The 15,349-nt window shown below is 39.1% G+C and overlaps 1 protein-coding gene across 1 annotated transcript in view; it reads right to left on the bottom strand.

Moving 5' to 3' along the window:
* med27 (mediator complex subunit 27) overlaps nt 1-15,349 on the bottom strand; it is a 70,864-nt gene that overhangs the window by 23,327 nt on the left and 32,188 nt on the right. Inside the window, exon 4 of the mRNA XM_066712945.1 lies at nt 4,008-4,101. Within this exon, the coding sequence (XP_066569042.1) occupies nt 4,008-4,101 (94 nt within the window). The remainder of the gene's footprint in view (nt 1-4,007; nt 4,102-15,349) is intronic.

The following is a 15,349-nucleotide window of genomic DNA, read 5'->3' as shown; positions in this document are numbered from 1 at the left end:
AATATCCCGCAGACAGCACACTGTGGTCTAATACCCTGCCCTTAGGATGTTTGCAGTTTCGACCTTGAAGTGGAAAATTTTAATTCAAATCAATAACACTTTAAAATTCAATTAATAAGAAAGTGCAAAATTCTCTTCGCACTGCTTCCCTCCAAACTATTACGGGGAAGAACGGCCAACAGCTGCTCAATTTTGAAAAGAGTGAGCCAAAAAAAATTAAGGCTTTTATTATTAACGACTTAGGTGTGTTTGGAATAGTTACCATTTGAAAATGTACGTATATTTTTTTTTAAAGCAGTTTTCCACACGTTTTAAACAAAACAAAAAATTCCAATACAAACCTGCACGTGATGGAGATATTAAAAATGGTTTTGGAAAGCAGCTGCACATCTGTCGTTACCTTGGGACCTAGTGTTACACTTAAAACAGCAAGAAGGATTATGTTAAAAAATGCATACAACACCACTCTGCACATTTAATTTTTTTAACTTGCTTTAAGGAGAATGATGATTTCGACTAAGCAAATGACTGGTTTATAATGCTTTATTCTTTCCCCTTTTCTTAAACCCTGCACACACAAACACACACACAGCCGTTTATAAATATCCAACTTATGTATCATGTACATTTCATGAACTGTAATCACATGCCCTCCTCATGTTTCTGAATTACATTTACCATGCTGTTCAGCATGTAAGGAAATGCACAGGGGCCTCGGGAGCATGCCAAGCAGTCGGAGCACTAATTAACAGCAGCTAATTATCGGAGATGCACCACTACCTGCAGACTATGACTAGAGGGAATTTGCTGGTCTCTTCCTCTGACCCCAATCTTATGCCCTAATTAACACTGTATTGTTCTCTGTACAACTGCTGCCGCCTACAAACAACCATTTAGAAACACGGAAGACACAGACAATTAGTTTTATTCAGAGTAATCACAATTTAGCAATCCTGCGGAGCCCCGTTTAATCACACCTTCTCAGAACTATATTTTCCTCCCAATAAGCGAGTTATAATTACAGCGTCCGGACTGTCCAGGAAAATCACCAGAGTCTGTGGGTTTGGCAAGACTCTCCATGTTTTTTCTCTCCACCCCCAGAACCTACGGATAATTTTTTTGTATTAATTGATTTTTTAAATCAGACCCTCTTGGTGGTCTTTTTATTAGGACAGAAAATTGTGATTATGCGTTTTTTGCATAGTTTTTTCAAAACGGTATTACACAAACTGCATTTAGGTCCTAGATAAAGTTAAAGTTAGAACAGTTTTTTCAGGTGGTTGTCAAAAGTGGCCGTATCTGTGGGGAGGTCTTCAGGAGCCGCTGAGCTACTTTTTTGCTTCCTGTTACTTTTCACTAGCGTGTCAAATGATAGATGTTAAAAAGTCAGGGAGGGAGGGGGCTGCAACTCAGACCTGTAAGTTTTTGATGGCCACATTTCTTTTTTTGATATTCAACCAAGAAGAGACATGGAAACAAATGGCCAGAAAAGCGAACGAGGAAAAAACTCAGTTACAGCAAAGCGAGTGGCCCAAATCAAGACGCCCGCCTTGATCTCCTGCCAGGAATTTATCGTAATTGTTTTCTGACAAAATTGCTAGCTTGGAAACTCCGTTCTTGTCCCCATCCCCACTTTTTATCCCCAAACCCATTTCCTCTTTTTCACAGTACAGAAATTAAGTGAAGCATAATGAAAATGTCCAAGACTTCAATTTGATGAGATGAGGGATCAGGTGCTTTTGTGAAGAAACAAAATCTGAAACAGTGAAGAGTGCACAGGCCCCTATTTTAAGCACATCTACGGTAGCATGTGGGCAATTACCTTTATTTGCTGCTCATGATGAGTGGACTACTCTTTCCGTTCATGTAGATTTCTCTCTTGTGCTTAAATTGTGGCCCACTAATAATAAGGCATATTTCTTTTTACAGTAAAGTGGACTTAAGCATCACTGGTGAGAGACAAAGAAAGTGAGCTCCTACTCCTCTTGTAGGTTCTACTTCTAGCTTCTAGCCTGAAAAGCCACATCCCATCATCCTTTCACCTCAATCCCAACACAACGTTGGAAGCCCCGAGGGAGATTATATTGCTTCTGCTCAGATTTGTTTTTTCTTTTTGAAGCACTGTGGTGTAGGAACTTCATCAGCCCCTTCCAAAGCCTTTCCCAGGGGGACGACACTGAGGAATTCAACAGAACAACTCCCCCGTTTCATATGGGCTCGTATGTGTCACACCTTGCCACCCCCCACCATCATAAGAGCATCTCAGCTCTCTCTCACTGCTCCCTGTTGTAATCTGCTTATAACACTCTTATATTTGACAGGTGGCATTCCAGGCATTAAGAAAAAACACCTGCTTCACCCTGCCACCCTCCCCCTATTTTTTTAATAGCACACAGTGTGGATATACTCAAATTAGTCCTTGTGTGAGCTGTGGAAGCAGATAAGCAGGGATGGTTAAGATAGCTGTCAGCACTAGAAAGAAGATCGTCCAACATCTGAATGAGACAGAACCGCAACACTATTGGTGCCTACATTCGGATACGCATGAAGGAAAGGATGCTGTTAGAACACTTGCAAACGTCCTTCAAATAGGTGGCTTGTGAAACCAGATTGCCACACGATGTTTACTCAGGTTTGTCTTTTTGAGAATGTGGGGCACAGATTACATGACCATGGAGAGAAATTAATATAGGGAATGTATGCAAGCAGGATAACATTTCACAGAAGAGAGGATTAATAGACACTGTAAATAAATATTGGCGTTTAAAACGAAAAGCCGATCATCCATGCCTTTAACCTGCTGCACACCACATAAGAGTTGTGAGACACGGACTCTGTCTTCATATTGAAAACAGAAAACAGAAAAAAGGTTATAACAAAACACCCTGGTGTCCACTGACGAGCTGCAAGTAAGCAGTCTGAAGTTAACAGGATCGGCAGAGAGGCAGGCTACATAAATAGAGAATACTATTCTTAGGCTGACTTGTTTCATATGCCCGATATACCTCAGACCTCAGGTCCTGCAATGAGCAGCCACTGCTTCAAAGAGCTCAGTGTTAATGGGCCTGTTAGTTTGCACCATTGCCTAGTCAGCCAGAGGTAACGTGGATGTGCCACCACTTACTAGCAGTGCTGTATCCTTGATGCTGCCTGGACTTTTAACCCTGTGACTTTAATACAGAAAGAATATGCGACGACCTAGAGATAACGAAAGCTGCAGTTTCAACTCCCACTCACGACCCCCCCACAATGGTTACGTCTATGGATTTGTATCTTCACTGAAGCAGAATTATCTACATCTGCCACACTCACAGGCTGTAAACAAGGCCAAAGTAGAAGACACAAGGGCAGTTTGACTCGGTAGTTTCTAGAAAGGGATGTGGGACTGGGCACTGTTTGTTTTACTTTTGCCAATCTGAATAAACTGTCAGGCAAACAGTGGCAGTGCTTATGTAAAGTGTACACACACTATTTAAACACACCGGAAAATACAAATAAAAACCCGTAGAGTTGGATAACTAAAACATCAGCTCTTATAGCCTAGGCAGACTAAAGATGGCACAATCTCATCAATATGTCACATGGCTCATACATGTTTTGGATTAGTCTGATCTGAATGAGAGAAGTTTTGCTTGCTCATGTTGCAAAGTTGTTCAGAAGGGTTGTTCTCTTGCAATTGAGATTGAGGTCTTCTGTCCAGGGTTCATCAAGTCATGCTACGTTTCGGATGTGCTGAAGTTAATGGACCAAAAGGAAGATGAATTATGGCCGGTGTGAATAAATACAGACAGGTGATCAAGCTTTGAAGGTTAAATTTAGACCTACCTCTCACACTTCATAACCAGTCTGTTCCCTTGCCACTTTTTTGACGTCATCAAAAAATATGTGCTGCTTCCTCGGATGAAAGAGTGTTGTACCCACCTTGAATGTTACGGGACCAAAGTGCTAGGATTGAGTACCTGTGGAAATTAATGTAATCAAAACAGTACCTCCAGAATTCAGCTTACCAGAAGCACAGCTGAGGTGCCGTTGGGCCTGAACAGTTCAATCGTCATGTCGGGAAACATCCGTCCAATCCGCGTTATGACATCATCGACATACCTTACAACAACAGAGAGGACCTGCGTTACAATGCGTCTGTATCGATACATATCTGTACCTTCCCTAAGTTCATAAAGAGGTGCAGAAAATTGAATTTGATCCAGGGGTCACAAACACAGTCAACAGGAAGTCTATTGCTTTAAATTTATGTCCGCAACATTGGAGTGCAAATATGTATACAGACACACACACACAAACATATGTATGTTTAACTGAATGCTTTCCAAAAATGAACACAATATGTTAATTTCTCTCGGTTTCCCCATTAAGGTCTGAATAATTCTTGAAAGATTTGGGTCTGGCTTAACTATATTATATAAAGTCAAAGGTTTCCACACTGAGAGAGAAAATAAAACCCTTTGCTTTGTGCAAGGTATATGTCATTGTAGTTCCTGTAATTTAGTAAACACATTGAAACAAGACTGTTTTTCTACTGCAGAATGGTGTAGCTGGTAAGAAAATCTATATGGTAAATTGGAGTTATTTATAAATATCATGTTGTAATGAAGTGAGAACAATATCTTAACACCTTAACATTCCAGTTTATGTATCAGACATACAAATATTGTCCTTTGTACTTTGCAAGTACTCATGTGTCATTAAAGTCAGTTCATTTTCTCTTTAAGACTTACTCAAAGTCGTATAGTCTGCCAATGAAAACCGAGGAGTTTTTTCTGCTGTGTAACTCTCTGCCAATGTGCTCAAGTAATGTGTCCTGCCCTTCAGCCCCGAGCTGGTAGAGGGGCGCCTGCTTTGGTGTTAAGGTCGGCTCATCGAAGAGGTCGTGTGTGACAAGATCCACTCGTGAAACGCAGCCGTCATCGTGGCTCGACAAGATCATAATCAGACCCAGACAGAATCATCCATTTCAGTCTCTGGAATACCTTCCAGTTATCGATACTCCTGGCACAAGGTCCCCGGGCCTCAGGCCCCGCTTTTGGCCGAGTCAGCAGAAAAGCAACTGTCATCCTGTCACCGCACTGAGTCAGAGGTCACTGCTAACTGTATGCTAATGAGGATTTAATGAATCTCTCTTTAACCACCAACAATCAATACACATCATCGAGGTGTGGAGGGCAATACAAAGGAGCAAACAGAGGAAAAAAGAGGAAACTGTTCTCTCATTAATGTAGTGCTAGACTGAGAGGTAGCACCCCAATGGTTAATAGGCTTGTGCAGTCACCAAACTATGACCAAACTCTTTTAAACTTAATTATTGTTGTTAGGGCAATGCATGAGTTGAAGTTAATAAGAACTATCATGTGGGAAAATCTGGAACTGCTTTTTACAAATTGTGATTGAACTGAAATCAAGTGTTGTACAATGAAGTACCTCATTTTTTTATTACGCATTGGAAATAAGTCATTAGTTCTGTTGTTTCATATACATCTCTGATTCTTTGTTCTAGTTGGTTAATTCACGTACTCCCCAAAAAAACAGACATCTTCTCAACCAAATTACTTTCCTGGGACTTATTCAGAACAATAAGCCATGAACGATCTAGTATAAACAAACAATCATGATGATACCACCAAAATAGAAATGCATTACACATTCAAATAAGTTCATATTCGGCATTCACTATAAATATAAGACACAAAGCTCTTGTTGACCTATCTATAACAGATACAAACAAACCAAAAAAATAATAGCATTACAATAAATTAATATGAATGTGTCGTGTCACTCAAAGCATGTGTCATTGAGCGCGGAGTCAAAAGAATCCTTGCATACAATCTATTCAATTTAGTATTTGTTACATGTAGCGTATACCTTCAAATTAGACTGGAAGGAATGAACAAGCATAAGTTGAAGACTCCTCTTCCCAGTAACCTTTCTGGTCATGAAATCACTAATACAAATAAAGAAATAACTGAGGAATCTCATCAAATTCGGTTGCTACATGATTGCCACTCATAAATCCAAAGCCAGGATTGACTCCCTATTCTTCTTTGGCATGGTAATGTATGTTTTACAGAGGGGCCAAATGAATCACACGTGAATTGGCATCGCATAAAGGTGTCCATGAGGTTCAAGTCTAGGCTTGCTTTCTGACGCCAATTAATTCACTAGATAGAACACAAGACAGGTTCCACACTAAAATAATACTTACAGAAGAGAAGATAATGCTAAAGCTGGAACATTTTAGTAACAATGTTTTTTGAAGGGTTACAGGACTGTTTTGGGAGGGTATTCCCTCCAGCTGTCAATGACTACAAAGTTTCCAGTAGTTTTCTTTAAGTTAATGTTAACTGAAATACTATTTCATGGGATGTGTCTCCTAGGAGTTCAACACTGGGACTGCAAAAGCTGACATTCAAGTACCTGAAATAGCATCATAATCCAAGCACCACGATTACTGCACCTGTACCCTCGTGGTTAATAGAATAACTACATTATAACTGACTGTTATAATGTACAAAAGAGTTACCAGTTTATGCTCAACACGTTCTTTTTCCCAAAACCCAACCACAACGCAAACTAAATAATGTACATAATTTTAATTGCTCTTTACATGTTTCCTAGAATTAGGATGAACAAGGGAGAGGATTCGTGCAAAAAAAAAATATATATATATCAAAGCACCACCACAGAGCATATAGATTTCCCTGATCTGCATATGATTAGCCCAGTGTAACCTTTCCATCTAATCCTGTCCCATCCCACCAGGGCCCAGGAAATAAAAGCACAATATTCTGCACCAGACCGAAGGGAGGACTCTGAAAGCCTTCACAGCCACAGCTTGATTCTAGGCACTTCCAAGATCGTCTTCACATTTTCAGGATTGAAAATGACATTGTATTGAAGGAACAAAAAATAAAATAAAATATTTAATAGCTGTTGGATTGAAATGTTCGGTGTATTTCTTAAATTCCCGTAAAAGTAACATTCCTGCTCTATTTAACACAAATAACGTAAAGGCCTATTCACTTGGGACGTGATGACCATTTTTGACATACAAAGACACGTCAGTACAAATAAAAACACAGAACATGTGTAGATAGGAACCATTCACACTGAAATGAAACAGAATCAATTTAGTTTTACCATTAGAGACAGACCATAAGGTATACATTAGGGCGTGTTATGGAAAGAATAGCTCTGAATCCATGCGTATACAATTCCATACAGTGCTATTTAAAAAATAAAAATGGGCCACTAATAATACATGTGTATTTCCCTGGTACTCAAGAGTCAGAAAAGGTTATCTTGCAGGACATTAAGTATTTAAAATATTTGACAGATCTCTCTTCAGGGATATCACTTCCACACTCACACACCGATAATAACTGTAATTACACCCAATCTGTGTGCATTACACGCCAAGAAATTACTTAAATTTCTTTAGATTGGCAATATCACATGGTGGAAAACATTAATAAACAAATATATATATATATTTATTATTCACATTTGCTTAACACACTAAAATGTGTATATGTGTGTATGTCTATAAATATACACTCACCTAAAGGATTATTAGGAACACCTGTTCAATTTCTCATTAATGCAATTATCTAACCAACCAATCACATGGCAGTTGCTTCAATGCATTTAGGGGTGTGGTCCTGGTCAAGACAATCTCCTGAACTCCAAACTGAATGTCTGAATGGGAAAGAAAGGTGATTTAAGCAATTTTGAGCGTGGCATGGTTGTTGGTGCCAGACGGGCCGGTCTGAGTATTTCACAATCTGCTCAGTTACTGGGATTTTCAGGCACAACCATTTCTAGGGTTTACAAAGAATGGTGTGAAAAGGGAAAAACATCCAGTATGCGGCAGTCCTGTGGGTGAAAATGCCTTGTTGATGCTAGAGGTCAGAGGAGAATGGGCCGACTGATTCAAGCTGATAGAAGAGCAACTTTGACTGAAATAACCACTCGTTACAACCGAGGTATGCAGCAAAGCATCTGTGAAGCCACAACACGTACAACCTTGAGGCGGATGGGCTACAACAGCAGAAGACCCCACCGGGTACCACTCATCTCCACTACAAATAGGAAAAAGAGGCTACAATTTGCACAAGCTCACCAAAATTGGACAGTTGAAGACTGGAAAAATGTTGCCTGGTCTGATGAGTCTCGATTTCTGTTGAGACATTCAGATGGTAGAGTCAGAATTTGGCATAAACAGAATGAGAACATGGATCCATCATGCCTTGTTACCACTGTGCAGGCTGGTGGTGGTGGTGTAATGGTGTGGGGGATGTTTTCTTGGCACACTTTAGGGCTCTTAGTGCCAATTGGGCATCGTTTAAATGCCACGGCCTACCTGAGCATTGTTTCTGACCATGTCCATCCCTTTATGACCACCATGTACCCATCCTCTGATGGCTACTTCCAGCAGGATAATGCACCATGTCACAAAGGTCGAATCATTTCAAATTGGTTTCTTGAACATGACAATGAGTTCACTGTACTAAACTGGCCCCCACAGTCACCAGATCTCAACCCAATAGAGCATCTTTGGGATGTGGTGGAACGGGAGCTTCGTGCCCTGGATGTGCATCCCACAAATCTCCATCAGCTGCAAGATGCTACCCTATCAATATGGGCCAACATTTCTAAAGAATGCTTTCAGCACCTTGTTGAATCAATGCCACGTAGAATGAAGGCAGTTCTGAAGGCGAAAGGGGGTCAAACACAGTATTAGTATGGTGTTCCTAATAATCCTTTAGGTGAGTGTATATATATATATATATATATATATATATATATATATATAGACACACACACATATACACAGTTGACGCAATGCAAAAAAGAGAATATATATTTTAGCGTATTAAGCAAATGTGAATAATTTAAGTCCTCGTATGTTCCTGTAGTTGTGAAGGAAGTGGTGTGATTGACAGATTCAACTAAAAAGGCTCTTCAAACCCCCCACTGCTCTAATAAGTGAAACAGAAGAGATCCACACAAATACATGGCTACAGCTTTGCATACATGTCATAACATGCAGCAAATAAAATACAATAAAAAGGATAAGAATTTGATGATAACTGGATTCCAGGCCTTCTTATGCCAACTGTTACATATTGGCTACGGTTACCTAGGTGCCATTTCAGAGAGCATAACTGAATGCTAAACAGAGATCAAAACTGGCTCATGTTGATTTAAACCGCTACAAATGACAATAAAAAGCACTTACACACATGTTTAGGTCCTTAAATGTAAAGCATACCACTGCAGGTAGAAGGCATCTAAATTTAACAAGTTAATGCTGCAAAATATTACATATTGCATTGCTGATAAAACCAGAAGTTTCCTTGAGCAAACCATACACTAGCTTGAGCTGTCAATCCCAGCAAGGTGTGATAGAGGCAACAAACTAAAAAGAATGCAAAACAGGTTTACTTGGGCACCTTTCGATTACCTGCGTTCAATCTATAGCATTTAATCTCAGCAGAATTCTGCGTAATAGCTAAGCGAATTAACCAGTTATAGGGAATCAATGGATGATACAATCAGAAGTTTATGCATTATTCAAAGTGAATAAATTAGAATGAAGCGCTTCTCACACGGGTTTAATTGCATGATCCTGCATTTATAAATGTGTTACGCATTCTGACGAATTTGAGAGAAACAAAACAAAAAAATGAACACTAAGCAATTAATCAGTGACAATGATCATTTGATTTAGAGCTGAGCATCTTGCAACTAATTTCTCAAGGTTAGAAGATAAGTGAAACAATAACCAGTCAAATAAAATATAAAAATAAAAAATATATCTGGGATGAGTGAAGGCTTATCTGGTTTCTTCAAATTTCCAAAAACACATACATAGAGCACAATTAAAAAGACCTCACAGTCTGGCTCATTAAAACATAACAGTACATTGTTGCTGGTTAATTTAACAAGAGCTGTACTGCCTGCTCTTCGAGTCGAATACATAACTGCCTTTAATGTACTATAATTCATAATGACCAAGAGATATTGCAAGCCAACAACGATATAGTCCTCTTTATTGTCAATTAATGATGTAGGAAGTTGTTAAAGGTCTTCTTGTATTTCTCTTAGGCCACAAATCCATTAATTGTTTAACTTCCATGTATAGAAGTATTAATGTATTTCTCAGCAGACCTCCTTATCCAGGGTGATTTACAGTTGTACCAGATTAAAAAAAAATACAATATAAATCCTAATTGAAGTATCAGTGCTAACTTAAAAGGAAATGAGACTAAAATCAAGTACAGAATACAGTGCAAGATACTGTCAAGGGGTCAAGTAAAAGCAGAGGTGTAGTAATATTTATGTCAGCGCCACAAGCGATTGGGTCAAAGCTGGCATAATTAGCTCCCTAGAGAAGCAGTTACAATTAAAGCAACGTAAAGCGCAAGAATCGGTAGAGATAAAATGGAGAGCAATAGAAGGGAGCATCAAGGTAAGGAGCAGATAAAAGCAAAGTCTCATGGTAGAATCCAGAGTCAGTCAATTATCTGTGTGGCAGAGATTCCCTAGATTATTTAGTTATATAAAATGTATAGGCAGCCCATACTTTTTTTTTTTTAATACGTATAATTTTCTTTGCATCTGATCTTTAGATGTTTTTGATTAAAAACATACTGCTTACAAAGTAAAGATGCACTTAACCATTCAGAGATGTAGTGGTATTTAAACAGAGATCAGCGAAAGAGAGAATATAGCTAAAGGCAGAACCAGAAATAGTGCAGATGTCTTTTAAATATACATAAACCTGCAGTTTTAGCCTACTTTGTTACGCAAGTGATTTTAGCCTTTTTCTGGCTTTAATGTTATTCCGATTTAATTAATATATTAAGCAAGTGTAGACATGGGAAAATATTGTAGAACACTAGTTTTCAAACCCACTGCGTAACCCACTGCGTTTTACCGCAGGGCTGTTTTGAATCTCAGTTATTTAAATTAGCATTATTAAGGCAAGAAGAGTGAAGCTGTGATTCCAGGAAGTAGGTGTCACTGCATTAAGCTAGCAAGAATTAGATGGAATTGAATGCCATTGTTACACGCAATATACTGGAGGAAAAGGCAATGTAATTTGAATACAGGATACCAGGGAAAGGACATGTATTCCTATACAATATGTAAATGAATGTCAAGAAATTAAAAAAAAAAAAAAAAGATGACAACAACATGTGTTTGTCTCTCCAGCTCAAAGAAGTTTCTGCAAAATGGTTTAACTAACTGCCAGAGTGGTCAAATGTTGCCTGCTGTCCCGAGAACAGTAATACATTTGGACACATTTGTAATTCCACTGGGCAAATATTGTATTTAGGATTTAGGGGTGCAACATTTATATCGAGAGCCATTTGAAATGTCTGATAGTTTCTTGTACCGAGAACTCTACAGGTATGAAGCACTGACCACTGGTACCCCTTTGTGGGGGGTTAATTAATCTTATTGCTCTTTGTTGACACTTAAACAGATGTAGCTAGATTACTCTCTGCTCCCTGAAGTCAACAGCACATCTATTACTGAAGAAAGAGCAGCAGACCCAACAGGGATGCAATAAAAACACAAGACAAAGGTTTCAATTTAATTTTTGAGATTCCATCAGAAGATTTCGCTACAAATCTTTATTTAATATTTTTTTATTCAACTGCACTGAAAAAATTCCCAACAGCACCAAAGGCTTTGTTCAAACACTTCTAATGCCAGGGAAATAATCTTGGGGGATTATTTGATTAGTTCTTATATAACACTACAGTATTTTTGTTCTAGGCATACCTGTGCTCCCTATGTACTCTAAACCTTTTACTGTCTGTAAGTTAACTACAAGGAGGACCAATGCTCAAGGACAAGGTACTCTCAAGAGGGCTTTCTTGGTAAGTTATGCTTGAATAAATAAAGTCAACATTGCAGGCACTGCGCTATTACTGAGAACATATCAAGCGTGCCGATTATGGAAAACCAACGGAGCAAGATGGTCACATGGGCCTGTAGATTTATCCGGGTCAGTATAATCTGGCCTGTATAATCACAGATATAATCCCCCAGTCTCTCACCGATTAGAAACCAAAAGATGTTTTAATAACGGCATGTAAAATTGAAGTATGGTTATGTAATTGTGAGCATTGACCCCTCTTTTCAGGCACTGCAGGGGGGGGTTCTGAGGCAAAGATTGGCCAGCTTTCTCAAGGCAGCTCGGAAGTCCAACCAAAACAAGTGATCAAACACAGCAGGCAGTCGTTTGTAAAAATCAATAATCACTCGCTCAATCCGTCGCTTTACCAGGTCAGTCACCTGAACTCTGTCAGATTTTCAACGACACGTTCACCAATAGTTTATTTTATTTTATACCGCAATAAAAATATATTACTACATGGATAAGAAATTGACATGGATTCTCATACGGCAAAAGAAAGGTTTGCTACCATGAGTGAAATTATATTGTTCGTAATTATGGCCAAGGTCATTTCTCATCTTGGACTGCATAACGTTACTGCTTTTCATTAAAGTGAAGTAGCTTGGACTTTAAAGCAATAAACCTTCTGTGGGTAAAGCAGAGAATGTAAGAATAACTCTTGAAATGTTTCAGTGTGAGGTTTATCTGGTATTGCATATTTTTAATGATCTTAAAGTGCAGCATTATTGTAATTTTCCTTTAAAAAAAAGTCAAAATGCCTCTTCAGAAAAAAATGAACACCTTGTCAGCTTCAGCTGGGTATGTTCATTCAAGACCCTCAACTGAGCTAGTGAAATACTGTGGCACAACAAGGAAGAAAACTGGATCTCCCATTAGATAATTCCAAAAAAACAGAACATTCTGCAATACCTTTGGTATAGAAACAATCGATTGACTATTTAAATGACAATACATTACTTTAATTCGTACCGTTAATCTCTAAGAACAGCCAGTTATCTCACAGTTAATCTGAATGACTTGCTCACTACATTTAAAAAAAATGTTACCTTCACTAACATGAAACTGTACTTTGCTTAATGTTGCTTTTATGAAAGATTTGGCGGACTGGTTAAGACAGCTGCCGTTGAAAGCAAATCATGAGTGAAATCAGGCTGTCCTGTTGGTTTCCCTGGAGTGAAGGTCGCCTTTCTAATGGGATTACGGCAAGAACCGGGCTGCTCCGATTACAGCATGATTGTGTTTTTATTGTCATAGGCAATACAAAACATCCTGGCTCAGCCGAGTCCGAACCACACTGGACCGGACAGGCCAACTGATCCTTGCAAGGATGAATTGGCCGGGCCGGTGCATTGTGCCTCAGCCTCAGCTGAGCCGACCGATGCCGTGCTGCAGTTATACCTGACCGTCACGGCAGGTGGTTCCTGTTACTTCCACACCACCTCACCCCTGAGGAGGATGGGCACGGTGAAGTTGACATGGCAGATCGATGCGGTGTAGAGGAGGAGGAGTGTGGGGTTAGTGTTCGGGGTGTCCCTGGACGGCACTCCTCTTGGAATCTGCTGATCCGAATCCCATGATACTCCTGTGAAAGTTAACATTTTCTCCTCCCCCCCCGACCCAACCCACCCCACCAGACTCACATGTGAACAGGCAGGACAGTTTCTGACACTGAAAGTTTAATTTAGCACTGTCTAGATTCTGAAATACTCTTAAATTACCCCTGAAGCAAAGAGTGGGAGCAGTTTATATTCTCTGCCAGGATTGGCCACTGGGCTTTCATACTACAAACTCCGCAAATGACCTACATTTCAGTATATTATGACATTCTTATCCCTAGATTGCAGAGTTAAAATCTGATTTAATAATATATAAAAATATTATATATATATATATATATATATATATATACACACACATTAATATATATATAAAGGACCCATAGGAATTCACTTGCAGGGAAATACCTGAGTGGTTTAAGCTGATTACGCTGTGATTATGTGGGTTATTTTTGTTCTTCGGTGAGAATCATTAGGTACTATCACCTTAGAGTCAAAAAAGGGCACTGAACTCTTCCAGCTCGGAACAGATTCTTACTACACTATTTATACATTGCAGATAACTATAAATGAGTCTATTTAAAAAAGAAAAACAGGAGAGAGAAAAGCTGAAGTATCCAGGGTGCTGTGCATACTTGTAACTCACCTTGGGTTGGGCTTATAGAGTAAAAGTATTAAATTAATAATTTTAAAAAATGGTTTATGCCCCTTGCTCCCCATGGTAAGCTTCAGACATGCTTTACTTGACTTTAAAATTGTATTATGAACATGAAAACGCAGTTATTAAATGGTTATTTATTGAAATGATAAAAAAGTGAATGTACATGTTTGGATTTTTTTAATTGTTTAAATTGGTCAGTTTAAGAATGCGGTAAATTCCCATGTGTGTGGATCACAAGCTACCGCAAAGCAAAGGTAATTAACGACAGTGCCTGCAGAAAATAATTGGCATGTGATGTGTGCAAAAGAAGGGAGGAGGTTAGGAATGACGTCAGCAAGATTTTTAGCATGAAACGGCTCCAGAGGGCAGAGATCCAACCTGGCTAACAGAACGTTAAATAGCTTATATCTTTCTGTTAAGCCTGGACTCAGTTTCTTCTTCACACCCAAATCACGAGTTGTCTAGCCTTTTGTATTTAGCAATACATAAACATATTACAAAGAGTTTTAAGTGCCATTTGCCATTTCATTTGCTTCTGCTCCAGTGCTTTCTAAACTCCCTCTTGCTGCTAATAAGGCACTCTTGTTTTGGCATTACGCTTTATTTTCAGATTCATGTGTCAGTGTTGTATTCACTCAAAAACACACACTTTTAGCTTAAGTGTCAGGTGTGCTCAAAGCTCCAGCCACTGCATGACAATTTTATATCACATATCTGTCAAAATAAAAGGGAGGGTACACTTTTTTATCAAGGCAAACAAACCACAGACCTACTCTGAACTTCAATGATACTTCACAATGCTGCTTCTTAGCATTCCTCTCATGTTATCAATGTCTCCCTCCACGGCTATTATTGTGAACAGCTTCCCATGCACGGCCTGTGTCATTGTATACTGTCAGCGGAGAGCAACAATCGATATTAAATCAGCGTCCATTTCTGTGTCACCCAGTTCTGAAAAGTTGTTCAACCATCAAGATAGTGACTCCATCTGATCTGCTTTCTATTGGACAGAAATTGAGCCACGAAATGAGGCGTGTGATGTGGCAGTGCGTGACGGGGGCCTCTCAGCGAGCGCGGGTATTAAAAGGGCAGAGAAAGAGAGGCTACTGATTTTGAGTTTAAGACTTTTTAGTTTAAACCTCCACCTCCAATAAACTTAATGGGAGTAAACTCTTAGGCTGGCGACAA

Source organism: Amia ocellicauda, chromosome 9 (assembly GCF_036373705.1).
Source record: "Amia ocellicauda isolate fAmiCal2 chromosome 9, fAmiCal2.hap1, whole genome shotgun sequence".
NCBI lineage: Eukaryota > Metazoa > Chordata > Actinopteri > Amiiformes > Amiidae > Amia > Amia ocellicauda.
This window is presented reverse-complemented; position numbering and strand designations above follow the sequence as displayed.